This window comes from Drosophila pseudoobscura, chromosome X, assembly GCF_009870125.1.
Source record: "Drosophila pseudoobscura strain MV-25-SWS-2005 chromosome X, UCI_Dpse_MV25, whole genome shotgun sequence".
Taxonomy (NCBI): Eukaryota; Metazoa; Arthropoda; class Insecta; order Diptera; family Drosophilidae; genus Drosophila; species Drosophila pseudoobscura.
This window is the reverse complement of record NC_046683.1, coordinates 52817794-52842757: the sequence shown is the minus strand read 5'-3', so window position 1 is coordinate 52842757 and position 24964 is coordinate 52817794. Positions and strand designations below refer to the sequence as shown.

The following is a 24964-nucleotide window of genomic DNA, read 5'->3' as shown; positions in this document are numbered from 1 at the left end:
TGGTACCGGAAATTGGGAATACGAGGCGTCTGGAAATATGTAACGGCCCACTTGGATGAATCCCTGGATGCTTGTTATATATATCATCCTGAGGAGATAACCGATTCGGTGCTAGAGAGCAATTAGAAGCTGCAAGATATGTGAAATATGGCCTTCAGAGCAGTCATCGCAGAATGTTGAATGCTTACGGGAATATCTTTTACATAGTATTCGTTGGACCACACTGTCAGCAGTGCCTCTTCATACGTCATAGTCCCCCCTCCGGGAAGACTTCGAATTTTGTACTATTTTGCAATCCTCTTTCCTATTTTTTGAGGTGCGCGTTTTCTTGAAAGTTAAATTATACCCGGGCTCCTTGTCCGGTCTTTGCCTGTACGGGACGGAGTTGCCAGTAAGTTGTTCCCGCCCCGACATCTCATTTGACAGGATCCGGCCCAGCGGGACGTATTTAGGTTAGACTTGAATGAAGGCTAGAGGAATATAAATCATGCATTTGATTAATTGTACGCCACTGACTTTTATCCTGTTCGACAACGACCCCGCTGCAGCGACCCCCAGCTGCCCCCAGCTACCCCACAGCACACACACACACACACACGCACACGAACACGCACAAAAAACTAAACTAAGATGATGGAAAACTGGCCTTTAAAAGTTTTGGCATCGGTGTCCGCAACCCCCTGCTGGGGCCCACCACCCCACCCCCAACCCCCGGCGTATGGCAATTGTGTTGTGTAAACATTTTTTCAGCATTAACTGACATGTGTAAGTCCCCCCCATCACTGGCGGTCGACAAGAGCAGAAGAAACCAAACAGGAACTTTACAAAAAAGTCTTCGAGTGGCGACTATGGGATACCCCTTGGTCGGGCTTATCATCGGGCTGGAAGTCCATTCGGTTTTCGTATTCTGGCGGCACCCAGTATAGCCCCATGTACCGGACGACTACCACGTATAAGCCCCCCAAAAGCAACAACGTGACAACAAGGAAATACGGAGAGAAAGCTTCTGTCGGAGGGGCTGATGCTGATCCACTGCAACAGCGCCAGAGCCAGAACCAGAGCCAGAGCGCCCACTGCCACACACAACGAACCAGTGACAAATAGCAAAAGCTGGACAAAGGGGAGGAGTGGCGATGGGAGGCAATGGGTGGAGTGGTCTGGTGGCGGGGAGGCGGGGAGGCGAGCCGAGGCGAGGCGGACGGGCCGGACTGTCCAACGCCAGCGGCGCCATTTTTTATTTCTATTAAGATGAATTGTTAAAACAGTGACAGGCCCTGTGTCGGAGAAGCATTTTCATCCATTTTCTTCCGTTTTCTATCTCGCCTCACGCCCCCCACACCCCGCACCCCACACCCCACAATGGGCCTGGAGACGGTCTGTCGGTTGGTGGGGTGGGGGGAGGTTTGATTTGGATCGGAAGGCGGTACAATGGCATTGTCAATCATGGCTTGGCCGATAAGTGCAAATGTATGACCAGGTTTGCGATATCAAAAATACCCAAAAATACCCAAAAAATATTGGGTAAACACAAGAGCGGATTAAGTCTCTGAAAAATACTATTTTGATATTTTTTTCTAGCTTATGCAGAAAAATATTACTTATATTTTTAAAACGAACATAAAAACCCATTTGGATCGCCAGATATGGTTTGAAAAGGGAGAATTTTGTCAGTTACTGAGTGGAATAGATTGCACTCCGAAACGCCACTCGAACAACCACCCGTTACTGTCGCATGGATTCAAAAAACACTCAAGAGCAACACACGACTTTTTCTCTTGAGCGCACTCAAGAGTGCTCTCTTAAATACTCTCTTGAGCACTCTCTGCTCACTCAAAGAGTAATTACGCCATGCCGCTCTCTCGAGATGAGCCACAACAGCTGATAGCAACATATGTTTGGCCGCAGCTGGAGAGAGAAATATGCTCAAGAGAGCCCGCTGAGAGTTCACTGCCAAGGGAAAAGCCACTCACTGGCACGACGCGACTGCGACGCCGACCGCACTGCCGGGCCGGGAAATTCCTATAAAAGCCGCAGCGCACACCGCCGGACAGTAGCTTTGGAAATTGAAAACTGCTCCGCTCCGCCAAGCCACAGAAGTTGCCCGTCGTCCCAAGCTCTCCTTCAGCGGCAGCAGAAGCACAGCTGAGCCGTGAGAGCCGCCGAGCGTTTGAGTGGAGCCGAAAGTCTCTCCCGAACAGCGGAACAGAACAGAACAGCACCGAACCGAACCGAAGCGAACCGAACAGAAAACAGCAGACGGCAGATAGCAGAAGGCAGAGAAACGGCAAAAGCTAAAAACAGAGCTCCAACGGACGCCACACGCACCACATCCACCGGGCAGCACGCGGATGCAGCACCCCCACACACAAGCCATATGTAGCACCTCCCCGAACAACAACTACAACTCCGACAAGAATCAGAAACTGAAAAAGAAAAAGAACAAAACGGAACAGAACCATGTGCTGTGCGTGAATGAACAAGAACGACGAAGGCAGACACCGAGAGCGAGAGGCAGTGAGGAAGAGAGGAAGAGCGAGAGTGTGGCAGGCAGCGGGACGGGACGGGCGGCAATTTCCGTTGACTTTTAGAATGTATTAAATTTAAACGTTTAACTAGAATAACAAATTTAGTTGTTGATACTTTTTCCAATTGTTTGTTGAGCGGCGCGACAGACGCGGGCAGCCAAGTGAAAATCCGAATCGCATCCGTATATCCGTGAAACCCCGTGGAATCCCTTAACGGAATTCAATTCAAATCAAATCAAATCAAATCAAACATTTTTTTTATTTGTGATTAAAGTGCATTTCTAGAAGAACACACACACACACACAAAAACACCCCACTAGTGTGTACTTTACACACACGCACACAAACCCGCACTCGAGCAGCAAACGGCACGCAACGAAAAGCAACGGTAAAGCAGACGGTTGCGGCAGACCAAACGGCGATTCTATGAAGATGGAAGTGCTCTCAGTACAAAATCACATTCAGGGAAAATTCGGTGTTAACAAAATCAAAGGTGAGTACCATCCAAACCCTAATATTCGTGCCCTCTTTATCGTTGATCCTCCCGCGAGTGTTTTCGAAATTTGCGTTCTGTTCAATTTTAGTTTGTGTTTTAACTGTAGAATGTGCACTAAAAAATAGTTCCAACGCTTCTTGGCTATAATTCAAAAAATTCAAATAAAAAATACCAGGTTTTTAAATGAGAGACGACAAAATCGCATAGGTTTCTATCGGTAGGTCGGTCGGACAGACCGATAATTTATTCCCATTGTTGGGGCTTGGACAAACAAAGTTGGGAACATCGTTTGTTAAAACCCAGTTTGGCTGGCAGTCCGTATTTGTATGCGTTTATAAATAGTTTCGGTAGAGAAAATAATTTCTATTATTCCGCTATTGAGTTGATCGGCGAACAGAGTAGCTCTACCCTGGCAAAAAAAAATCAATTACAGTCTGAATCAAAAATCTGATGTTTGCTGAATCAAAAGGGGGGAAAAAAAACTTGGTTAATTTAAATATTCGGTACGCATTAAATTGGAACTTAAGGTCAGTGTATACCTTGGGAGCCGCCACCGCCGCTGCCGCTGCCGCAGCCGCAGCCACCGCCGCAATATCCATTCGGGCAGTTTCTTTAGAGAATGAAAAGAAGTAGGGCCATTTCGGATATTTTTAATGTGCCACGAACGTTTTTATTTTTCATGTTTATGGCCCATTTTTTGATTCAATTAATTTTACGGCTGTACGGGAACATTTCATTTGATGTTTTCAGCAAATTTTCCAGGGATTATAAAATACATTTATTCAAGTGTTTTCTTAACGAACGGAAAATTTTGATGGATTTTTCTTGTGCTTCGGTTTGGAATGCTTCTTCGAGTGATTTTGATTTGATTAGGTCCATTCTTCGAGGTAGTTCTCTGACCCTGTGGATTGCGTTGTAAGCCCACAGAAACTGGAGCACTGAACAGACTCTTGATTCCAGTGTTCGGCCTTCAGAATAATCTTCAAATCTAGTTTTGCTTGCCTTTACCAACATTGTTTGATCGAATGATTTTTCATCGATTCCAGTTGAATATTTTTTTTGTGTCTTAGCTTGGATTGTCAGAATTTAGAAAAGTATCGGTATATGTACATATTTAGTTTCACTTTGCGAAGATTTCTTTTGAATATTGTTTTGACGCTGTGGAAAACGCCGGAGGGAATAAATATTTTCATGCAGTCTAAGCAGTTTTTGGACAAGCCGGGTATGTAAATGGGCACCGTACCACATAAGTATTTATATGTATGTTTATTCCTACGTTCCGTTCGTATGTAAATCCTGCGAAAGCTTTTCGGAGGGTTGAAAATGTGTAATTTGCATTATGCATTTTTTGTGTGCCGTGAAAGAACGCCGTGCTCCGTCCTGTCCTGTTTCTGTTCCTGTTCCTGTCTGGGCCATGCAGGCATATCCTGTTCATGTGTCTGACGGTCGGATTATGCAACATCCTGTTAATCCTGTCACTTTAAACTTTGCCAAGGCAGCGGCGAAAGAAAAGAGTTGTGCAAATTAGATGGTCCGTCCCTCCGTCTCTGGGGAAAATGTAAAATCAGCCAAAAGCGAGCACAAGAACTCTCTGTGGCAACGACGACGACATGCAACAACATGTCGCACACAGAGACACACACACACACACACACGCATACACACAGAAGAGCATTCACAGTTATGTATATGCTGGCTGGATGGCTGGCTGGCTGGCTGGCTCGCTCTCTCGCTTCCTCCGGCTGGAATCCCCTCCCTGCCTCCCTCGCGCTGTATTTGCAGTCAATTTAATTTCATGACTGACTGAGCGCATGCAATTTTATTTTCGAAGGACATCCGAGAGCCAGCCAGCTTCTCTCACACTAACACTCACACTTGCAATTGCAATTGCACACTCTCACCCGTGTCTGTGGCTGTGCCTCTGTCTGTGTCTGTGTCTCTGCTGCCGCCGACATGGACATGCATATTCATGTTTTAGTCAAATGTTGGAGCCCCATGGGTGGCTCAGGGGAGAGGTCTCCATCATCTGTGTGTCCGTGTCCGTGTGTGTGTGTGTGTGTGTGTGTGTGGGGCCAGTGGCAATAATGTTGTTTAATTAATTACTTAATTTCTTTGAATAAACATTAGTTATGCCCATGACCATATCACTCTCTCGCTCTCGCTCTCTCTCTCTCTCCCCCCTCCCCCTGTGCAAGGGATTTCGGGCAACTGGAAAAAGGGTTTTCCGGAAGTCAACTCTAGATACATATGTACTCTGTACACTGGGTACCAAAAACTTTCGTACACCCTTGACAGCAAAGATTATTCTTCTGGTAGTTTTGTGCCTATATATTAGTTATATATGGCTCATTTTCGATTCTGTTGCCTTTGGTTGTATTCCACTTAAAGGTTGGTGGGGCCAGTTGGAAACCCTACGGGAAAAGAAGCCAGTGTGAGTGATAAAAGTATATGAACCATGAATTAATAAAGATAATCATAATAATATTTTTGAATGAATTTGACGGTTTTTTTTTTGTTTCTATTTTGTAAGATTTATGACTTTTTTATATGGCAATCGTGATTGTAGATAGTAGAATTCCATTGAAATACAAACAAATGTTTTTATTAATATTAAATTTTGTAGTGTATTCGAATCTGAAAGGGAAACCAGGTTAAATTACAGTATTTTAGTGAAAATGTTCTAGATTATCCACTATATTTATTTAGTTTACGAATAGTTGTTGGGGCGAGTGTTTAGATGTTTTTGTGGAACACTGCCGGAGATACCAATCAGGGGCGAATGACTGCCAAAATTGGTTTTAATGAATAATTTATAAACTTGATTATTGATTCACAAGCTAACATGTACACATACACGTGAATGTGTGGGGGCCGTCGGGTCTGTATGTATGTATGTATGTGCATATCTTCCCACCAATTAAACCGCTGATTAGCGTGTTTTCTTTACCCGTATACTACTCGTATGTACATATGTATGTATATCAAAGATCTGCGAAAGCAACACTCTTCTTCGGAGGAACGTAATGCGCGCGTAGTGAGCAGCAAAGCCGATGTACCTGACGTAGCTTTCCTACAGCCATCGCCCTGACGCTCACTCACTCACTCTCTTTTCCGTTTGCCGGCTCTGACAAGAACAAAGTATGTTTATCAAAGGTGATGCCTACCCAAAAAGCTCTCTCACCACAGACGCACACAACGAATGTACTCTGTGTGATAGGGAGAGAGAGAGAAAGAAAGAGACCGACCAACTAAATATGCGACTCGGTCTCGGATGAGTACTTTGCAATTAAATGTGTATTGGTGGTCGCTTGTCTCTGTTTCATTCCCGTTCCTTTCGGCTTTCGCTTTCCTGACTTTGCACGAGCGAACCCTTTGCCCCGCTCCTCTCCCATGGACAGGGACTTGACAAAATCCAATAACACACGCCGAAGGTGGAAGAGGGACAGACGCACACATGTGGACACATGGAGAGCCGCAAACATGTGCCGTTAATTTCTTAATTACGCGGGTGTATGTTGTGTGTATGCTCTGCTATGCCATGCCATGCCATGCCATGCAGTGCGAGGGAGACGGACAGCGGGCGGAGAACCTGAGCGTGGATGGGGTGAGAGAGATACGAAGCTAACGAGAGAGCAAATTGTCCATTCAACAGCAGCTACGTTGCAATGATTGTGTACAATGGCCGGCGTCGGCGGGGGGTGGCACGGCGTGGCTCTTTAAAGAGTTTCCGCGCTAATTACAAGACGTTCGTCGAGACGTCGAGGCAAAGCAGTTAATTTGTACTCGCGCACACACATTCGAACCCCTACAATGTAGAGGGCCAGTGTAACTGCTTTTTATGCACGCATACACAAGTACACACATTAAAGGAGAGACGAAAGACGAACGACGACAAACGACAGACGACAGACAGTGGGATGAAACGGGAGTTCGGCTTAAGATGTACAAATTAAATGACAGTGCCCTCTCCCTGTCCGACTCCAGAATTACATATTCATTATCCGCAGCAGCAATACTTCTTCTTCGCTTCTCTCGCTTGTGCGTCCCACTGTACGGTTCTCTGGCGGGGTAATAAAACAAAGCAAAAGAAATAACAAAAAATACTGTGCAGTAAAGGCAAAATGAGGAAGACGTCATATAACGCCTGATGTGTCGAGGGGGGTGATGAGGGCAGAAAGGGGAATGGCACAAACTGCTGACTGCGAGAGGGGTTGGTGCGGGGGGATAGGGGGAAGCGTCGTCAGCTGGAAACGCAGAGGCAGCGCCAGAAGCAGCGGCAGAGAGTGCAGGGCAAACGGCTGATTTCCAGCTGTTGTTGCCAGGTGATTTCGTGCCGCCGCGTGCTCCCGCTCCCTGGAAGACACTCGAGTGGAGTCTGCGCAGTAGCTTGAGTGGAAATTCGAGTGAAATTCCGTGTGGGTCTCCAAGCCGCAGACATCAGCTGATTTTTTTTTGTGTTCTCTTCTTCTTTATTATTGCTCCTTGTGCCTTTTCTCTTGCCCTTTTGCCGGTCGATGAACGAGTCAGTAATTTGAACCCCATTCTCTTCTCTTCTCCCCTTTCCCTTCTCCCTGGCAGACTGGCCGAGTTCGGGCGTTGCATCCACCGCGCCGCATCCGCTGGAGGAGGAGGAGGAGAACGCGGTCGACGTCAACGCCGCACTGGACGCAGACGTTGTGGACGGGCATCCCGCTTCCGTGCTGCACATGCGACAGCACCAGGCGCTCAACACGCGGTCGACGGTGCCGATGGCACCCCCGGTGGCCGGCTCCGGGAAGCAGTCCGCGGTTGCCGCCAGCTTCGACGTGGTCAACGGCAGCTCCGCTGCCTACCACCACGCTTACATGACCAACGTGCTGGCCAGCACCGCCCACCATCCGGGGCATGGCCACGGACCCGGGCCCAGCCCCATGCCCGCATCGCCCCTGCAGTCGACGGCCGGGGCCCGCTTCGGGGCGGCCGACAACATGGACGACGTGAGCGCCAGCGCCGTGCGGGACCTTTCGCAGCAGCTGCAGTTCCAGCTGCGTGACGCCAAGCAGCGCCACCTGGCCTGCACTGAGGTGAACCTGCCCGCCGACCTCACGGAGCGCATCGCCGCCGAGATCATCCGCATGTCGGACCGTGAGCCGTGTGGCGAGCGCGCCTGCACGCTCTTCATCGAGTTCGAGAGCGAGCCGAACAACGTCAGGTGAGTGATCCGATGGCTTGCCTCCGTTGGAGCAATCGCTAACTGTTCCATTCTGCCATCCCAGGCGCATCGCCTCGTTCAAAGTGGACCCGGACACTGTGTCGATCTTCGAGCTGTATTTGACATTGAAGCAGGACAAGAGCGGCTGGACCTCGCTGCTGCCGCAGTTTATCAAGTGAGTAGAGTCCCGTGTCCCTGGGAGAGACCCTATTAATCCATGTTATTCCCTTGGCGCGCAGAAATCTCACCCGTAGCAACACCATCAACATCAGTCCCGACTTCACACTGACCAAGAACAAGCTATACTCATCCGAGTGAGGCCCTGTGCCGAGCAGGCACACGGACGGGGACGTGGGTGCGGGCGTGGATGTGGATGTGGCTGTGGACGCAGAGGCGCTACTCAATACTCAATCCCTCCGAACAACAGTAACAGCAGCAGCAGCAGCAGCACCAGCAGAAAGCCGTAGTAGCAGCACTGGCCGCCCCGTCCACCTTCGCCTCCAAGTCCACGTCCCTGTGCCTGTGCCTGTGCCGGTTCCCACTGGGAGCTGGAACGGGAACGCCAACACGAACCGGTGCGTTCCATCAACGATCTTCATCCTGTAACCAGGAAACGTTTAACCGTAGAGGCAACAACTTTGGACCACAACTATCAACCAATCAACCAATCCTGCAAGCAACAAATCAACAAAACAACTCAACTCTAACCAACAATTATTTTGAAAACCTCCTCTAGAGGAAGAAAACCCAACAAACAAATCAACTGCAGTTGCAGGCAACTCAAAACTCTTATTGGACTGACTTTTGGCTTAAAAAAAGGTACTTTTTGGAAAATATAAATCGAAAAATTATAAAAAAGAGGAGGAACGGCCGCATACAAGGCGAAACACAAACGATAAGAAATATTCAAAATATTGTAAAATGTAAAATGTCGGGCGAGCGACAAATAAACTTCTTCACTCAGTGAGCGGTTGTCGGGGACCCGTTTCGAGCATAACAAAAAGCATAAGGAAGGGCAACAAAACTCCCCCCCACACGTAGACGGATCATAGAGTATTCGGTGTACGGATGTGCCATCATCAGGATGTGATGTTCAGGCATGCAACCCGGTGGGATAGACAACCGTATACGGGCAGACGACCGATCCTTATAAACCAGAATGAGAGAAAAACAACAATAAGCAGTAGGCAGTGGGACCCCCCGCGGAGAGGAGGGGCCGAGCAAGAAGAGGAAGAGGAATACATAATAACAAATGAAAAAAACAAAGTTGATGTGATATTATATAATAATTATGAATATTGAAAAACGCATACAAACACACGAACATTTAACATGAACCCAAACACGTACACACAGAAACCAACTAGAGATTCGGAAATCATAGTTTGGAGAGTATTACAAACAAGTATCCGATGGACGCCCAAGTGGCAGATCCCAATCCCAATCCCCCCCAGATCTATCTATCTATCTATCGGATGGACAGAGAAAGAGAGAGACAAACAACAACAACAACAAGTGAAATCCAAACCAACAATAGAACCAACTGGAATTCTCAAAAATATTTCCACCAATTACGATTAATCTTTGTATTATTATTTTAATCAACACTATAATAATTTAATTTTTCTTTGCGCGCAGAGTTTCAAACTTTGCTATAGAGATCGCAGCCCCGTAGAGGGGCTGCATATAACAAAAATATATATAGATATATATGGAAGATACAATATTTCTAATATTATTCGATGTGTTTCTAGTGTAAGGTTTTAATATTAAACAAGCAAAGGCGAAAATCCAGCAGAAAATTCATTCAATGTGCGTAGCTGTGTGTTTATCCGTAGTATAGTTAATAAACCAATTGCAACAACAACAACAAACAAACAACAACAACAACAAACAACACGACGAAGCGATCAATATCGGTTCAAACACACACCCAGATATTAACCTGTATACATGTATGGATATCTTTCGGCTAGATAGTTGGCAAACGAATTGTTTTTTTGTTCTTTTGGATTACGAACGATCGATCTGAGCAGTGAAATTATTTATAAAAAAAAAGGAAGCAAAAAAGCAAACAAAAAACTATTGACAAAAAAAAAATGGGTAACAAAAGTGGAAAAGGAGGAATAGAGGAGAAAAGAAGAGAACTTTCGGAAAATATAAAGTCATCTGTGTTAATAAATTTTAAAATAATTTTTAGCGTAGAATAACGAAGAAAAGTGAAAATGGAAAATGGAAAATCGAAAATCGAAAAGGAGCTAAATCCATCATCTGTAATCTGTAATATCTGAACAAACAAAACATCTTGGAACACAGATCCCCCAGCCCCCTCCAGTATTCGACAATTGTAATTGTAGTTTTACTCATCCCCACACACAGACACAGACACACTCACACACACACACACACACATGCACACGCACGCAAGGAAAAGATAACGAAGAGAATTTACGATTAGCTTAAAACTAAAACTAAAACTAAATCATCAGAGCAAATGCATCAATAATTATCAATCAATCCCACAAAGATCTCGATAACAAGCAGACGAAACAGATAAGGAGGAACTCATATGTAACATTTAGGTATTACAATTTTTAATTTAAAAATCTTGCTTTACACACGGCATAACACAAAGCTAACATGGATGTGTGTTTTAGCCATCTGAAACTCAAGTAACAATCCAATCCAATCCAATCAATCCCTTTCGAGCATCCGACACCCACACACACACACACAAAAGTAGGTATATGTCTAGTGTTATGTAAATAGGGCCACCGTAGCAGCAATACAAAACACAAAAAAAAAACAAAACAAAACAAAAGAAAAAACCTAATACAAACAAAAAACAAAAAAAGCGAGAGAAAACCAATCGATATATGTACTGTATTACGAATTAAATGTGAACATAAATAGAGCAAGTGAAGAAATAGAACCATGAATGTGATCTATTAAATAATAAAACACGTAAACTTAAATAAATTTAACTTACAAAAGCAAAAGCAGAAGCGAAAGCGAAAAAGCTACACAAAATATGCAATTATTCAATGATTTATGTTCGATCAAAGCAAAGTACACGAGTATTACCCACACACATATATTGTATGTTGTAGCCAGTAGAGACACACACAAACACACACACCTTTAAGTTGTAGAACTCCCCGATCCTCAAAACCCATCCCCAACCCCAACCCCAATCCCATGTTGACAGGCTTTGTAGTAGGGCTAACGCCACGCTTTTGATGTTGTTACGGAATTAGGGACATAGGATTTCTGTTTGGATTTTTATCGTAGTACTATCTACGGAAGATAGAAGAAGATGGAGAAAGTGAGAGGTTTTCGTTTCGTTCTCATGGATAAGTGTAAGCAGAGAGAAGGAAGAATCTTAGACACGTCCAGTGCTCCTCAAAGTATTTTGTAAACAATAATGATAAAGAAGAAAGAGACGAGATGAAGAATGAAGGATGAAGAAAGTTGGAGAAACAAGTAAACAAAGGCGAAATCGTGACAAGTATCAAGCGCATAAGCAAGAGAAAGTAAATATTCTATATACAATAGATTTATGGCTATATATTGTAGAATTTTTACATATTCTATTACGGACTACAGAGTTAGCGACTAAGCAAAAATATTACGATTACCATTACTACTACATGTATATTATCAATGTGCGTATCTGTGTGTGTGTTGTTTAAGGGAACCAATTCAAGAATTCAAGAATCAAATTACAAATCAATTAAGCGATTGCCTCCACTGAATCACTCCACGCTCCTCCCATCAGACCATCAAACCATCAGACCATCAGACAGCAGGCCATCAGATCTGCATATACCACATATGTACATGCATGCCTACATAAACACATACATACATACTACATAAATATATAAATTATTTTTAAAGTGCATTCCAATTGCATCCATCCGCGACTCTCTCGATAGGAAGTTCTATTCAAACGATTATCCCACCATGTGTAATCTGAGCGGAGACTTTCAGTTTCATCTTGATTTCAGTTTCAGTTTCAGTTCTCGGATTGAGTGAATGGAATGGAATGCAATAAATAGATCAGGTTAGGCCTCGTTTCGGCCCTCCACTGCTGCCCGACCAGAAGATGAGTTGTTCTAAAGTACCGTTGTTTACCGTAGTAGTGTCCAGTAATGCCAGTTAAAGCCTACGTCGTCTATGTTGTACACCTTTTAGCTATGTGACTAAGTAATGTTTAACCGTTTCCATTATGATACGAGTACGAGTATGTGTGTATCGGAGCGACAATTGTCGCCGGCCAGGCAGGCAGATGATCAGGCAAATGATGGGAAAACAATATATATATATATTATATATACCATATACTACCTATATGACTATGAATGTATGTAATGACGAAAAAAACAACAAATTTAAATTTTAGTAGCGCTTAACAAATTCTAGCAACTTAACAAATTTTAATTAATCAAATTAAACAAACAAAATGCAAAAATTGCAATCTAATTTTTTTCTCTGTGTAAAAGTTGAATAAAAAACATCCAAAAATCAATACAAAAAAATAAATTTTTTAAATGTGACAAAAATTAAATGTAGTTCTTCTTTCAATTGGGGGGCTGGCAGATCTGTTGGGTATACGCATTCGAATCCTCCGACTATTCCAGGAATAACCATGCAAGGCCAATTGAAGTCCCTCGATCAGATGGGAGTCCATGTTTAAAGAAATAATGCAATATCAAGGGATACCATGAATGGTTCTCTGAATAAACACTCAATAGTTGTATACTTTGATACCCATTTCTATGTTGCACAAATCTACATACATTCTGACTACTTTCAACGAAGCCGATAAAATACAAATTTCCATCGTTCTTTGCCGCCCCAAGATCTCATCCACCGATCTACTAACCATCGTATACTATATATATGATGATATTTTGTTAGATTATAGAGGCGAAATTTCTTAAATTTTTGCAACAGGATGAACGATTGGAAGGCGACCGAAGACAGCTTTCCGCACGGGTTTATTATTATTATTATAAAAAGTCAACTTAAACAACATGAATTGATGAAAACATAACGATTGGGTCGAAATCATAGTCCAGGGCGAGCGCCGTCCCCGCCAAAGGCCTGGCAGGGATCGAATCACAAATCACACATCACAACCGGGAGTAGGGTGTAAGGCTGGTCCACCTTACAACGTCCAATCCTTTTGACCGCACACGCACTGGCGGATCTTGCGCTCAAGGATGCGCACAGTGTTGATCAGCTCCTGGCAGAGCTTCTCCTGGGATGGGCATCCGTGGCAGGCATCACCACCGGGACCGCAGGAGCCGCATGAAGGCTTCTTGGTGGGTTTTGTCGGCTTGGTGGGTTTAGTCGGCTTGGTGGGTTTTGTCGGCTTGGTGGGTTCTGTCGGCTTGGTGGGTTCTGTCGGCTTGGTGGGTTTTGTCGGCTTGGTGGGTTTAGTCGGCTTGGTGGGTTTTGTCGGCTTGGTGGGTTCTGTCGGCTTGGTGGGTTTTGTCGGCTTGGTGGGTTCTGTCGGCTTGGTGGGTTTTGTCGGCTTGGTGGGTTTTGTCGGCTTGGTGGGTTTTGCAGTGCTGCAAGTGGTTGTTATCTTGGGAGTTGTTGGCTCGGCAGTTGTTGTCTTGGGAGTTGTTGGAGAGCATGGCTTTGGTGTTGGAGAGCATGGCTTTGGTGTTGGAGAGCATGGCTCTGGTGTTGTCGTGCATGGCTTTGGTGTTGTTGGTTCCGTGCATCCACACGACGAGCCAGTGGCAAGATCGGCCAAGCTGATGAGCAGGATGCTCGCTGCGAATGGAGTGGCATGGTCAGGATAAAGGATAAAGAGCAACCGATCCTTGGGGGATCGGATCTACTTACCGATAATGGCAATGGTCAGCTTCATGCTAGTGCTTAAATTGACTTGTCAGGTGAGGAGGTGCCACGAACTGATGCCTTCCTTGGTGGAGTCTGCCCCTTTTATAGGTACCTTCCCGTGCAATGCCAGATCCACGTATGGATTGCATGAACTTTGAACAGTATCCATGGGCTAAAATTAAACGGACCATTTGTCGATAATGCAAATAAAAACTTGAACTCCACTTCGTTCGATATTTTGGGATCGTTCGGTTGGTTAATTATAGAAAAATATGCAATACTAGAACAGTAGGAACAGCAGAAGGCATACAGTATGTGTGTACATATCCATGGTATATGGTATATGGTTTAGTCTTAGGAGACAACTAGGAGATCATAACAGATCAAACATTCTTGTCCTCCAAGGCGGGGTTCCCATCTTCACTGCCGCCTCCGATGGTGGGGAACGGAACGGGGCCACCTGGATGGAGGGAGCTACAGCACATTCGATTACTTCGTAGCTACGTACGTAGATTCTTTAGAGATGTGCTATGTTCTATTGTGATACTGTCTCGATGAGGAATACCTTCATAGTGCACTACAGACAGAAGTAAGTATTTCCGACCCCAGTACCAGACTCTTACGTAGACTAGACAAGCTCCACAGAGCGGACCTGCCCAACAGGAGGACCTAGGATGGACATAAGCCCTGAGGACCTGACGAGATAAAGACCCTGGGCCATTATGGAAGGGGTTTAACAGTTGCAATGCATGATGTTATCGTATATTGTTATTCGTGTTACTTGTCATTAATGATAAACGAATCCTACAATTAAAAAACGTGGCGAACCTCTCCGGCGACCGGAGAAAAGAGTCCTTCAGTCATACAATAGTGCCTCATGATCTGCCCCATAAGAGAAGACTATGCGACGGACCTTATGGGACGGAAGATGTGTTCTTGTGTGCAGCACAAGCATCTAATCCATTCGACATTACCCTACCCTCTTCAAGGGTATGATTAGCAGACAGTCACCAAGACCCGAGACTGCCAAACCGAAACCTGTTTACACATTAGAAATGCTGATAAATAATACGAGTACGAGTGCGAGTGCGAGTTCCCAGGGTAGGGCGCCGCAGTCCAGAATCTCTTATCAACATTGCGGCACTGCTCCGGATATTCACGGCTGTGTTTACACTGGCCACACACACGCACACATGCACGTTGTGCCGGCAATTGCATTCCAGGCACCAGTCCAGTCGCTGCCACTGGAAGCCGGGCTTCCAGCTCCAATACAGGCGATGGATCTGAGCGGCTCTCGGTTTAGTAGAGCTGTCATTCAAGGTCATCATAGTCTTAAGAGAAAGATGGATCTGTACATTAGAGCCGATTGATAGGAAGTATATACTCTCGCAGGTACATATATATTATGTCTTTATTTAAGCTTGTCTCAATTCACTCCATGGGGCTGCCTCTCATTGGTGGGCTATGATACAAATGGGACTGGGGGGCTAGGGATGGGTCTCTGGGTCCGGGCCGGAAGCTCCCTCCGACTTGGGCAGGGCGCTGCCGCTGCCGCTGCCCGCAGGCCTGTGCTTGTGGGAGGCGAGCTGTGCCCGGGAGAGGACGCTGCAGTTGCAGGTGACGCAGTGGTAGTGGGTGTGACGCAGCGCGTAGGAACAGGCCGGGGAGTTGCAGGACTCGTTGCTGGTAACCTTGCGGAAGCCCGCGGAGCGGACGTAGTCCAGGCGCAGGTGCAGACGTCGGTGGGCCACCACCTTGTTGGAGTCCGTGCAGACGTAGTCGCACTTGCGGCAGTGGAAGTGCGAAGTCTTCTTTAGGGCTGCTCCTCCTGCTCCTGGGGACTCTACAGAGGAGGGGTTTGGGGTTAGTCGGAGTTCAGGTCTCTGATGGAGGGACACGTACCTCTGCGCTGCCGGGAAGCGGGAGTCTCTTCGGGACAGCCGGAAGCATAGCAACAGCTGGCCACGCCGCACCGCATGTTGGCCCGGAACTGCTGGAAATCGTCGCCCATCAGCGTGTCCATGCGATCGTGCCGCGCCGTGTGCTGCACGAAGCGGGTCTTGTCGCAGAAGCTGTAGTGGCAGTCGCGCCGGTTGCAGTGGAAGTGCGACTGGTGGTTCCTGTAGCCGCACCGATCGAAGCCGCAGTCCTCGTTGAACCGGAACTTCAGGTATCCGCTGGGAATGTCGTGATCTCGCGCCCGCTTCGTGGGCGGCCGAGGCGTCACTGTCACCGTTGTCGTCGCCGGAGAGCTCATCCCCAGCGTAGGATGCTCTGCCCCCGCCGTGGCTGCCACCGCCGCCGCCGCACTGGCAGCGGCCGCATTAATGAGCATCAGCTTCTGTTGGGCGGCGCTTTCGAGCAGCAGGCGCATGTCCAGAGCCGGCATCGGCTGGCTGGCCGCGGCCAGGAAGCTGGGCAGGAGCACCTGCCTCTGGTACAGGTCGATCAGCTGTTTGAACTGCAGCAGATTCAGATTCAGACCCGATCCCGACCCCGCCGGCTGATCTCCCAGCGCTGGCGCTGCTCCACCGGCAGTGGCCTCGGGCTGGCTTGGGCGCATGCGCATGCTCAGATCTTCGGGCTGGTCCACCTCCAAGTCCGTTGCCTGAGGGCTGCTGCTGCTGCCTCTCTTCTGGCGATCAATCCTATCCGCCACTTCGGGCTGGTGAGCGGTGCAGGCATTCTCCGGGTAGAAAGTTCCTGCTGCACGGACAACTGGAATGGTGGATGGTAACATCAAAAAGGACACCCTATGGACGGATCTACTTACCGGAAACCCTCTCCGGATTTCTTCCAGAGATGTTCTTTGATGATGCTGTATCTGTAGAGTGTGGAGTTGGCTGAAAAGATGCCACATCGACGCGGATTCATGGGGACTGCTTATGGGGACTTTGTATATCAGACTCTTACCTGGGGTGAAGCTTCCTTGGGGCTCAGGGCCGTGCGGGCGCCTTGGAAGGCGCTCCGTTTGTTCGTCTCCGCCGCCGGGTATGTCGCCCACACGCGACTCCGCTTCCGGCTCCGACTAGGGGTGAGATCTGTGGCTGTTGCTACCTGTTCCGTCCTCTCTCCGCTATCGCTCAATGGGGCACTGGAGGCACTAGAGGCACTTGAGGCAGGAGCAGGCCCAGGCCCAGGTCCAGGCCCAGTCCCAGGCGCACTTGAGTGCTCATTTCTTTCCAATTTGAAGCTGGTGAAGATGGCCTGGGGCGAATGCTGAGCCTGCTGGCAACAGAAAGAGGTCTTTAATGGGTTTTTCAATCAACCAATTCCTACCAATATTTCCCAAAACGGCATGGAATTATTCCCGGATCACCCCCCGTACGTTGTCATAGTTTTTGGTTTTCGGTTTTTGGTTGTTCAGATTTTGGATTTATGACAAACGGTGCGCCCGCAACCAGTTTATTATTTCCGAAATTACTGTTAATGTTTTGTCGTTGGCCCAAAATGTCACTATTTGAATTTTGTTCACGCATCAAATCAATAATAAAGCGAAAAAGAGAGAGAGAAAGAACGAGCGAGACGTGAATAAGCCAACAGCCGAGGAGAAACCACAAACAAAACTATATACAAGCCAGCAAAATGCCATGGAATGTCCCAGCCGATGGATACCCTAACCGTAAATGGGCTTACGAAAGTCCCCCAAAAGGCAGCGGTGGTGGGTGCTTGAGAAATTATTATAGTGAAAAGTGCAGTACATTGAGGACCGCAGAGGGGATTTCAGAGAAGTCTAGGAGTACTAGGGGGCCTGGGAGAATGATGAATCGAGATATCAAGATACTCCTTCAGGCAGGAAGACCTTTCGCTTGTAGAGTATGAGCACTCTGGTACTCTCATGCCTCATGTCTCATGGCTCGTAATAATAATTACACCGAAAACATTGAAAGACAATGAAACGAGTTTGCTTTTGGCTCTTTGCCTCTGATCTGCCCCTTTGCCAGCTTGTGGCACACCACAACCACAACCACTGGCACCTATAGGTGTACGCACACCTTATTTGATTAAATACGCTACAAGTGTGTCTATAGGGAATTATTATTATTATAATTATTGGTGCGCTGTTGTCGTACTTATCGTTCCTTTCAATTGCCATGAGAGAGTGAGCGAGTGAGTGAGGGAGAGAGGGGGAGATATTATCGCCACTTCCACCTAGCCCTTGCACATGCACAGATTCCATTCTCTTCCCCGTCCCCGATTTGGGTCAGGCATTATACGTGGATCCGCAGCGAGCGGCAGGCGGTGGGGGCTTATTTCCCAAAAGAATGCCGCAAATGGCAATGGACAAAATATTTATTCAAATGTGATTGTTTATCCACACAGAGCACAGAGCACAGCACAGCACAGACACCAATCCAATGGGTCCGTCCGTCGCCAAGGAGAGTGACGCGTGGGCTGCGGGTAATCGTAAGCACACAAGTGCTCACCGCAAGGTAGTGGTGGTGGTGGTGCGGCATGGTATGGTGCGGCATGGTATCGTATGGTATGGTATGGTATAGTATGGTGGTGCGTGTGTGCTCGGATCGGTTTGGATCGAAAAAATGTAGAAATTATGAAAATGACAGTTAAAAGCACAAAACGTTCGGCCGACGCCAGACGGGCGTAAATGAAATAAATGCGGAAACACTCGTTGTCAATATTAATATGACGAATATGGCAAAAACCAAATCCGAACACTCGCACCGCACCGCACAGCACACAAAATGCCGCATTAGGGCCCCAACGATAAGAGACGAGGCGGAACGTGTGAGGGGGGAGGGAGGGGGGCGGCCACAGGGCCAAGCGGCCACAAATAGGCGCAAATTCCAAACTGCAATCGGGGCCCCCAGACATACGCCAAAAAGGAGCCAGGCCAGGGCCCGGAACTGGGTCAAATCACGGCCCGAAGTCCCCGATCTACTTACGCTCTTGTAGACCTCCACAAAACGGTTCTTGGGCGGACGGCCCCGTTTCCGATTGAAGAACCCATCGATAGAGGTGATTTGGGTGGCCTGGGTCGCCAGGGTCGCCTGAATCGCCTGGTTGGTGGTGTTCAGGTCGCCGGGTGCATCCACATCCCCTCCTGGGGCGGCTCCTGACTCCATATGGCGTGATCTCCGACAGCTGGCGATGACAAAGAGTTGATGTTGCAAAATGATACTACGATGGGAATGATAGCCCCGGCACCGACACCGACGACGACGACGACACCGACACCGACACACACACACACACAAACACATGACTCATTCAATCAACGATTCACTCGCGAGCCACTCAGCAGAAATCAAAGAAATAGCCAGAAAAGGGGCCTTTGACCCGATCGGAGGTCAGGTTTCGGCGCCAGGCCCCTCGGCGTGGCTCAAGTGACCGGCCCTCGCCCTCGCCCTCGGCACCGCCTGCTGCAACTCGTCTTGGCCAAGACCGAGGAGGACCGCACAGCGGTTCCCAGAACACTTTGCATATGGGGCATACGTCGCTGAATATCGATATGGATCGATATTTATTATGCGGGAGTGCGGGTGGCACTCGACTCGTCGTACCTTGCGCCCGCCCCGTTAGCGAATTCCGCGAGAGATCCGTGGCGGATTAATGGCGAAATCCTGCTGCACAATGCCCATCTCTGCAGCAGGTCTTCGGCAGGCGAGCAATGAGGCAGATGCGGGTCTCAGATGGGTGGTCCCACCAATTAGGCCTCGGCCTGCCTCCCACCCCCCTCCTAGCGATTGTCTGTTGGCGATTAGCGTCTTCTTTGGCTTACATGCCGCTCCCTGCCAGTCCTGGGAGATAGACATCTACATGGGGCCTTGGGAGGAGCGGTTTTAGTCATTTAACATCCCATCCAGCCATATCCATATGAGTTACTTGAACTTGTACTCCTCTGCATATCCAATTCAATGGCACTCATTAGTCGCGGCGCGCGGCGTGCGGCAATCGCAGTCGGGCCCACAATTGGAGCCCTGCTGCACAAAAGAGCAGCAGATTCTTCAGATTACCCTTCGATTACCAATAAATGACAGTTTGAAGGCGAGCACCTTTATCGCGATGCCATATCATCCAGACACAGAAACAGAGACACTCACACAATGAAAAAAAAGACACACACACACACACACACACACACACGCTCTTGGATAGGACTCCGACTCCGATTCGACTCCATCACCCACCAATTATATGGCCAGCTCGAAGGCACCAGCAACACACATTGCCCGCCAGTGAGGAGGGTGTCCTGACAAATCGGTTCTATTGGCGACACGTTGGAGCACTCAATCATACAGCAAGAGCCGAACTAATCGAATCCAATCCAATCCAAACCGAACCGAGCCGAACCAAATCAAACCAAACCGCGCCGAGACGCGTCTATCATCGCCAAGAAACGCCGATCGAGTGGCGGCCCGACCGGCAAGCCAAGCCGGACCCAAGCGAGTCGGCTCGAGCCGAGCTCAAGCGGGGAACGAAGGCACCCCACGAGCCGCCACCTCCCATGAGTCATGCCGAACCGAGCTCCAAGCCGAAATTCCGATTCGGGCTTGCTTGGGCTCCCAGCGTAAAGAGGATCCTACATAGGCCTTGTAGAAAAACTTCATTTGCTGCCAGAGAGCTCAACGAGAACTGATAGATAGGGTCTTTTGAAGTTCAGGCAATACTCTATAAATACTGGTGGGTATTGCAGAAAAAAAAAAAAAAAAATTGCTTCGACATCAACTAAACACTAGATATCTTATTTTAATATCTGTAAAAACCTTTAGATATTCTTATACTTGGTATCCCAAGTAATTCATGAACTTATACGAGTGTGTGAAGAATGTGTAGATCAAGTCATGAATGGAATCTCTAGATATAGGAGTATATTCCAAAGAATGATCTGGTCTGGTACAAAAAGAAAGGGCAAAATAGATAATAAATACTTAAAAACTTAAGTCTTCCCCCACCACATCCCAGTTATTTGGCAGAATGCTCTACAACGACCCAGCTTTCAGAAGAGGACTTCTGATCGAGAAAGCCCGCGACCCATTTTTAGTTTACGACAGCGAAATCTTCCAATATTAAGACAGCAATACGCTGTTCAAAGTGTGCAATTTTGGTCAGAAATACGAAGACGAGTCCATCTGGGGGGACTGTGTGAAGGAGATGATGAAGCTGCTCATTCTTGTTGAGTGCGCCAACACCTTCAATAAGAAACACGGGAGATCCTTCAGAGAATCATTCATCCGTGCTCTACGAGTTCAGCAAGGATGTGTTTAAAAGCGCCCACTGGCACCTCGAGCTGAGTCGCTTCATCCCCATAGGTATGCCTAACCGACAGACTACTGCTTTCTGAAACTGATGATTCTGCGCAGGCCAGCAGTGAAGATCAAACATCACTCTTATTTCTTCATTTTGCGAGACTATACTATATACCATGGCTATGTACATATGTACGAGCACACTGTTTGTTTTTTAACAATACTATCTTTGCCAACATTTACTGGATGCCTTCTGCGGTTCCTACTGTTCTAGTATGGCATACTTTTCTATAATTAACCAACCGAATGATCCCAAAATATCGAACGAAGTGGAGTTCAAGTTTTTATTTGCATTATCGACAAATGGTCCGTTTAATTTTAGCCCATGGATACTGTTCAAAGTTCATGCAATCCATACGTGGATCTGGCATTGCACGGGAAGGTACCTATAAAAGGGGCAGACTCCACCAAGGAAGGCATCAGTTCGTGGCACCTCCTCACCTGACAAGTCAATTTAAGCACTAGAATGAAGCTGACCATTGCCATTATCGGTAAGTAGATCCGATCCCCCAAGGATCGGTTGCTCTTTATCCTTTATCCTGACCATGCCACTCCATTCGCAGCGAGCATCCTGCTCATCAGCTTGGCCGATCTTGCCACTGGCTCGTCGTGTGGATGCACGGAACCAACAACACCAAAGCCATGCACGACAACACCAGAGCCATGCTCTCCAACACCAAAGCCATGCTCTCCAACAACTCCCAAGACAACAACTGCCGAGCCAACAACTCCCAAGATAACAACCACTTGCAGCACTGCAAAACCCACCAAGCCGACAAAACCCACCAAGCCGACAAAACCCACCAAGCCGACAGAACCCACCAAGCCGACAAAACCCACCAAGCCGACAAAGCCCACCAAGCCGACAAAACCCACCAAGCCGACAAAACCCACCAAGCCGACAAAACCCACCAAGCCGACAGAACCCACCAAGCCGACAAAACCCACCAAGCCGACTAAACCCACCAAGCCGACAAAACCCACCAAGAAGCCTTCATGCGGCTCCTGCGGTCCCGGTGGTGATGCCTGCCACGGATGCCCATCCCAGGAGAAGCTCTGCCAGGAGCTGATCAACACTGTGCGCATCCTTGAGCGCAAGATCCGCCAGTGCGTGTGCGGTCAAAAGGATTGGACGTTGTAAGGTGGACCAGCCTTACACCCTACTCCCGGTTGTGACGTGTGATTTGTGATTCGATCCCTGCCAGGCCTTTGGCGGGGACGGCGCTCGCCCTGGACTATGATTTCGACCCAATCGTTATGTTTTCATCAATTCATGTTGTTTAAGTTGACTTTTTATAATAATAATAATAAACCCGTGCGGAAAGCTGTCTTCGGTCGCCTTCCAATCGTTCATCCTGTTGCAAATATCGAGTGATTTTTTCATTAATGATCGACTGGAAAATGGTGTTGTCGATCGTATGGGGTGCTATCCCCAAGGCTAGTCTTGTCAGCAATAAAACAGCTGTGCACTATTGATACTCATATGGTTTTCAAAGTAATTGGCATGCGTTCTTTATAGCGGAAACAAACAAGTCCCAAGTCTGTTTATTCGGTTAATGCTGATCGAGCTAAAATACATATCAAAGTAAAAACTAAGTGTCATCTTACAGATCGTTCTTTAAGCTTATGCTATGGTTATCTTCAATGTCCAGGCGTAGTCAAGGCCCCGCTTATCCATGTGGTTCTTGGGGGGAAACTTGACGTGCAACTTGTTATGGCTCGAGGTCCACTGCAGGTGGGGAATATTGTTAGAGAACTGTTCGAGAAGCCTCAATAGATGCATCCATACCTGAACTTTGGTGTTCCCCATGCCCAGCATGACAACTTTGGTGGTCTGTTTGGTCAGGACCTCCCCGTTAGTGCCAAAGTCGAGGCCGGTTAAGTGGACATTCCGGGATATGGTGACCTCCTTGCCCAGCGGATGGATGTCCAATTCGTTGGTGTCGTACGGATAGTCCAGTACGAAGGCGTAGATGGCGATGCTGCTATTGGACTCAGCCTGCTGGCCACGGGTGTACCACACGTTTGGAGTCTCGGTGTCGTTCTGATAGATCCATGGCACGCTGCCATAGATGCCCTCGCCGTTGATCTTTAGCCAGCGACCCATGTCGCGCAGGCGCTCCTCAAATATCGGCAGGATGGTGCCATATTTGGTGGGTCCCACGTTGATCAGGACGTTGCCGTTGCAGCTCACAGTGGTGACGATCTCTGCAACATACGAAATGCGTGACTGATTCCGGATACGGTCCCCTCTACACACCCTTTATAAGATCCTTGGTGCTCATGAAGTTGGACAGACTGACGTCGAAGCGTTGGCCCCAGCTGCTGCGCTCCAGGGTGAAGGCATTCTCCCATTTGTGGGACTGCAGCACGCCCGGATTGAACCGATCAGCGCAGTTGTAGAAGTCTCCGTGCTTGCAGGCCGTGCCCATGCCCCAGCGATCGTTGGTCACGACTGTGTCCCGCACGGGACTGTCGTTGTAGAGCCAGGCAATGAACTGCTCGGACTTCCAGTATTTGGCCGGGGCCTCCCAGTCGCCGTCGGACCAAATGATCTCCGGCAGATACTCCTGCACCAGGTCCAACTGCTCGGGCCGCACCTTCTGATCCACGAAATGCTGCTGCATCAAGAGATGCAACTTGTCGTCGATCCACAGGCGGTTGAACCACTCGAAGAGGGAATAGTACAGGCCGAACTTCAGATCCGAAACACCGCGAACGGCCGCCGCAAGTTCCTCTGTGGAGGGCGGGATATATCTGAATCTATGCCTCCTTCTAAACCCCAACCGAACACTTACTGACTATATCGCGCTTGGGGCCCACATCCATGGAGTTCCAGCTGAAGCTGTGCTTCGAGGGCCACAGGGTGAAGCCGTCGTGATGCTTGCTGGTGAGCACAACGTATCTAGAGATGCAGAGGGATGAGTACTTTCCGACTGAACACTCAGCAGAGAGTATGCAAGAGTATACCTGGCTCCGCTATCTTTGAACAGCAACGCCCATTGTGTGGCATTGAATAGCTCCGCTGTGAATTCGTCTGCGAATTCCTGATAAGTGAAGTCCGGCTTGTAATTGCGCTGCATGAATTGTATGTACTCCGGTGTGCGCAGATCTGGAATACAGTCAGAGATTCCAGCCTCTCCATAGCACTACAATACGAGAGCAATGTGTGTCGTACTCACTTAACCAATTATGCCAGAACCATTCGGAGCCGAAGCTCGGCACCGAATATACGCCGTAGTGCAAAAAAATGCCCACTTTGGCCTCATCATACCAACGGGGCAGGGGCCGCTGGTCCAGACTGGCCCAATTCGGCTCGTAGCGGGTACGCGGGGCCATCCCTTGCGCCGCATCCGATCGCCATGAAACCAGCCCCAGCCCCACGACCACCATCCAAACGGGGAATCCAAATCGTGTTACAAGCCCCATTTCTCCACTTAAACACCGGATCTGATCTGATCTGCTTGGCTCTGCTCTGTTGGACGCTCGGAGCTCTACTGAGCCGAGACTCTCTCAGATCCATCGCTTATAGTGGAGCTGGAAGCCGACGCCGAAGCCGAAGCCGAAGCCCGGCTTCCAGTCGGAGCGACTGGACTGGTGCCTGGAATGCAATTGCCGGCACAA

At 48.0% G+C, this 24964-nt stretch overlaps 5 protein-coding genes and 1 long non-coding RNA gene across 8 annotated transcripts; 2 read left to right on the top strand and 4 right to left on the bottom strand.

Moving 5' to 3' along the window:
- Positions 1-2799: 2799 nt before the first annotated feature.
- chrb (charybde) lies at positions 2800-11351 on the top strand. Of its 2 annotated transcripts, none has more exons than XM_001353879.4 (4): positions 2800-3019; positions 7601-8213; positions 8278-8388; positions 8453-11351. In XM_001353879.4, exons 1-4 carry the CDS (start codon positions 2953-2955, stop codon positions 8529-8531), a joined length of 870 nt encoding a protein of 289 aa, XP_001353915.1. In that variant the 5' UTR covers positions 2800-2952; the 3' UTR covers positions 8532-11351. The 2 variants fall into 2 exon arrangements, with proteins under 2 accessions (XP_001353915.1, XP_033237684.1); XM_033381793.1 differs by lacking the exon at positions 2800-3019 and adding an exon at positions 4093-4244.
- On the bottom strand, positions 3227-3961 carry LOC117184432 (uncharacterized). Its single transcript, XR_004469784.1, has 2 exons — positions 3562-3961; positions 3227-3479 (listed from the first exon to the last, which is right to left on the bottom strand). It is a non-coding gene; the product is annotated as an uncharacterized lncRNA (long non-coding RNA).
- Positions 11352-13160: 1809 nt separating the features above from the next.
- On the bottom strand, positions 13161-14185 carry LOC6900758 (salivary glue protein Sgs-3-like). The gene is made up of 2 exons (XM_002135081.3): positions 14076-14185; positions 13161-14003 (listed from the first exon to the last, which is right to left on the bottom strand). The coding sequence occupies exons 1-2, from the start codon at positions 14098-14100 to the stop codon at positions 13387-13389; spliced, it is 642 nt and encodes a 213-aa protein (XP_002135117.2). The 5' UTR covers positions 14101-14185; the 3' UTR covers positions 13161-13386.
- A 1268-nt stretch (positions 14186-15453) lies between these two features.
- Positions 15454-20450, bottom strand: LOC6900757 (uncharacterized). Of its 2 annotated transcripts, XM_015187831.2 has the most exons (6): positions 20222-20450; positions 18977-19175; positions 16986-17297; positions 16846-16915; positions 15975-16790; positions 15454-15915 (listed from the first exon to the last, which is right to left on the bottom strand). In XM_015187831.2, exons 1-6 carry the CDS (start codon positions 20326-20328, stop codon positions 15560-15562), a joined length of 1860 nt encoding a protein of 619 aa, XP_015043317.2. In that variant the 5' UTR covers positions 20329-20450; the 3' UTR covers positions 15454-15559. The 2 variants fall into 2 exon arrangements, with proteins under 2 accessions (XP_015043317.2, XP_015043315.2); XM_015187829.2 differs by lacking the exons at positions 18977-19175; positions 20222-20450 and adding an exon at positions 17352-17928.
- A 1272-nt stretch (positions 20451-21722) lies between these two features.
- LOC6900756 (salivary glue protein Sgs-3-like) lies at positions 21723-22708 on the top strand. The gene is made up of 2 exons (XM_002135079.3): positions 21723-21831; positions 21904-22708. Exons 1-2 carry the CDS (start codon positions 21807-21809, stop codon positions 22479-22481), a joined length of 603 nt encoding a protein of 200 aa, XP_002135115.2. The 5' UTR covers positions 21723-21806; the 3' UTR covers positions 22482-22708.
- Positions 22709-22845: 137 nt separating this feature from the next.
- On the bottom strand, positions 22846-24847 carry Fuca (alpha-L-fucosidase). Its single transcript, XM_002135078.3, has 6 exons — positions 24523-24847; positions 24311-24452; positions 24139-24245; positions 23601-24077; positions 23130-23548; positions 22846-23069 (listed from the first exon to the last, which is right to left on the bottom strand). The coding sequence occupies exons 1-6, from the start codon at positions 24767-24769 to the stop codon at positions 22965-22967; spliced, it is 1497 nt and encodes a 498-aa protein (XP_002135114.3). The 5' UTR covers positions 24770-24847; the 3' UTR covers positions 22846-22964.
- Positions 24848-24964: the final 117 nt, after the last annotated feature.

Bases quoted from the DNA above. Each gene is read 5' to 3' on its own strand.
- chrb (XM_033381793.1), top strand. From the start codon at position 4,127: ATGTACATATTTAGTTTCACTTTGCGAAGATTTCTTTTGAATATTGTT. The intron at 4,245-7,600 runs GTATGTAAATGG...TCTCCCTGGCAG, and splicing joins GCAGTTTTTGGACAAGCCGG to ACTGGCCGAGTTCGGGCGTT. The intron at 8,214-8,277 runs GTGAGTGATCCG...CTGCCATCCCAG, and splicing joins AGCGAGCCGAACAACGTCAG to GCGCATCGCCTCGTTCAAAG.
- LOC6900758 (XM_002135081.3), bottom strand. From the start codon at position 14,100: ATGAAGCTGACCATTGCCATTATCG. The intron at 14,004-14,075 runs GTAAGTAGATCC...CTCCATTCGCAG, and splicing joins GCTGACCATTGCCATTATCG to CGAGCATCCTGCTCATCAGC.
- LOC6900757 (XM_015187831.2), bottom strand. From the start codon at position 20,328: ATGATTGAGTGCTCCAACGTGTCGCCAATAGAACCGATTTGTCAGGAC. The intron at 19,176-20,221 runs GTGGGTGATGGA...TGTCATCGCCAG, and splicing joins TCGAGCTGGCCATATAATTG to CTGTCGGAGATCACGCCATA. The intron at 15,916-15,974 runs GTACGTGTCCCT...CCTCCTCTGTAG, and splicing joins CGCTTCCCGGCAGCGCAGAG to AGTCCCCAGGAGCAGGAGGA.
- LOC6900756 (XM_002135079.3), top strand. From the start codon at position 21,807: ATGAAGCTGACCATTGCCATTATCG. The intron at 21,832-21,903 runs GTAAGTAGATCC...CTCCATTCGCAG, and splicing joins GCTGACCATTGCCATTATCG to CGAGCATCCTGCTCATCAGC.
- Fuca (XM_002135078.3), bottom strand. From the start codon at position 24,769: ATGGGGCTTGTAACACGATTTGGATTCCCCGTTTGGATGGTGGTCGTG. The intron at 24,453-24,522 runs GTGAGTACGACA...ACTGTATTCCAG, and splicing joins GTTCTGGCATAATTGGTTAA to ATCTGCGCACACCGGAGTAC. The intron at 24,078-24,138 runs GTAAGTGTTCGG...CGCCCTCCACAG, and splicing joins CCCCAAGCGCGATATAGTCA to AGGAACTTGCGGCGGCCGTT.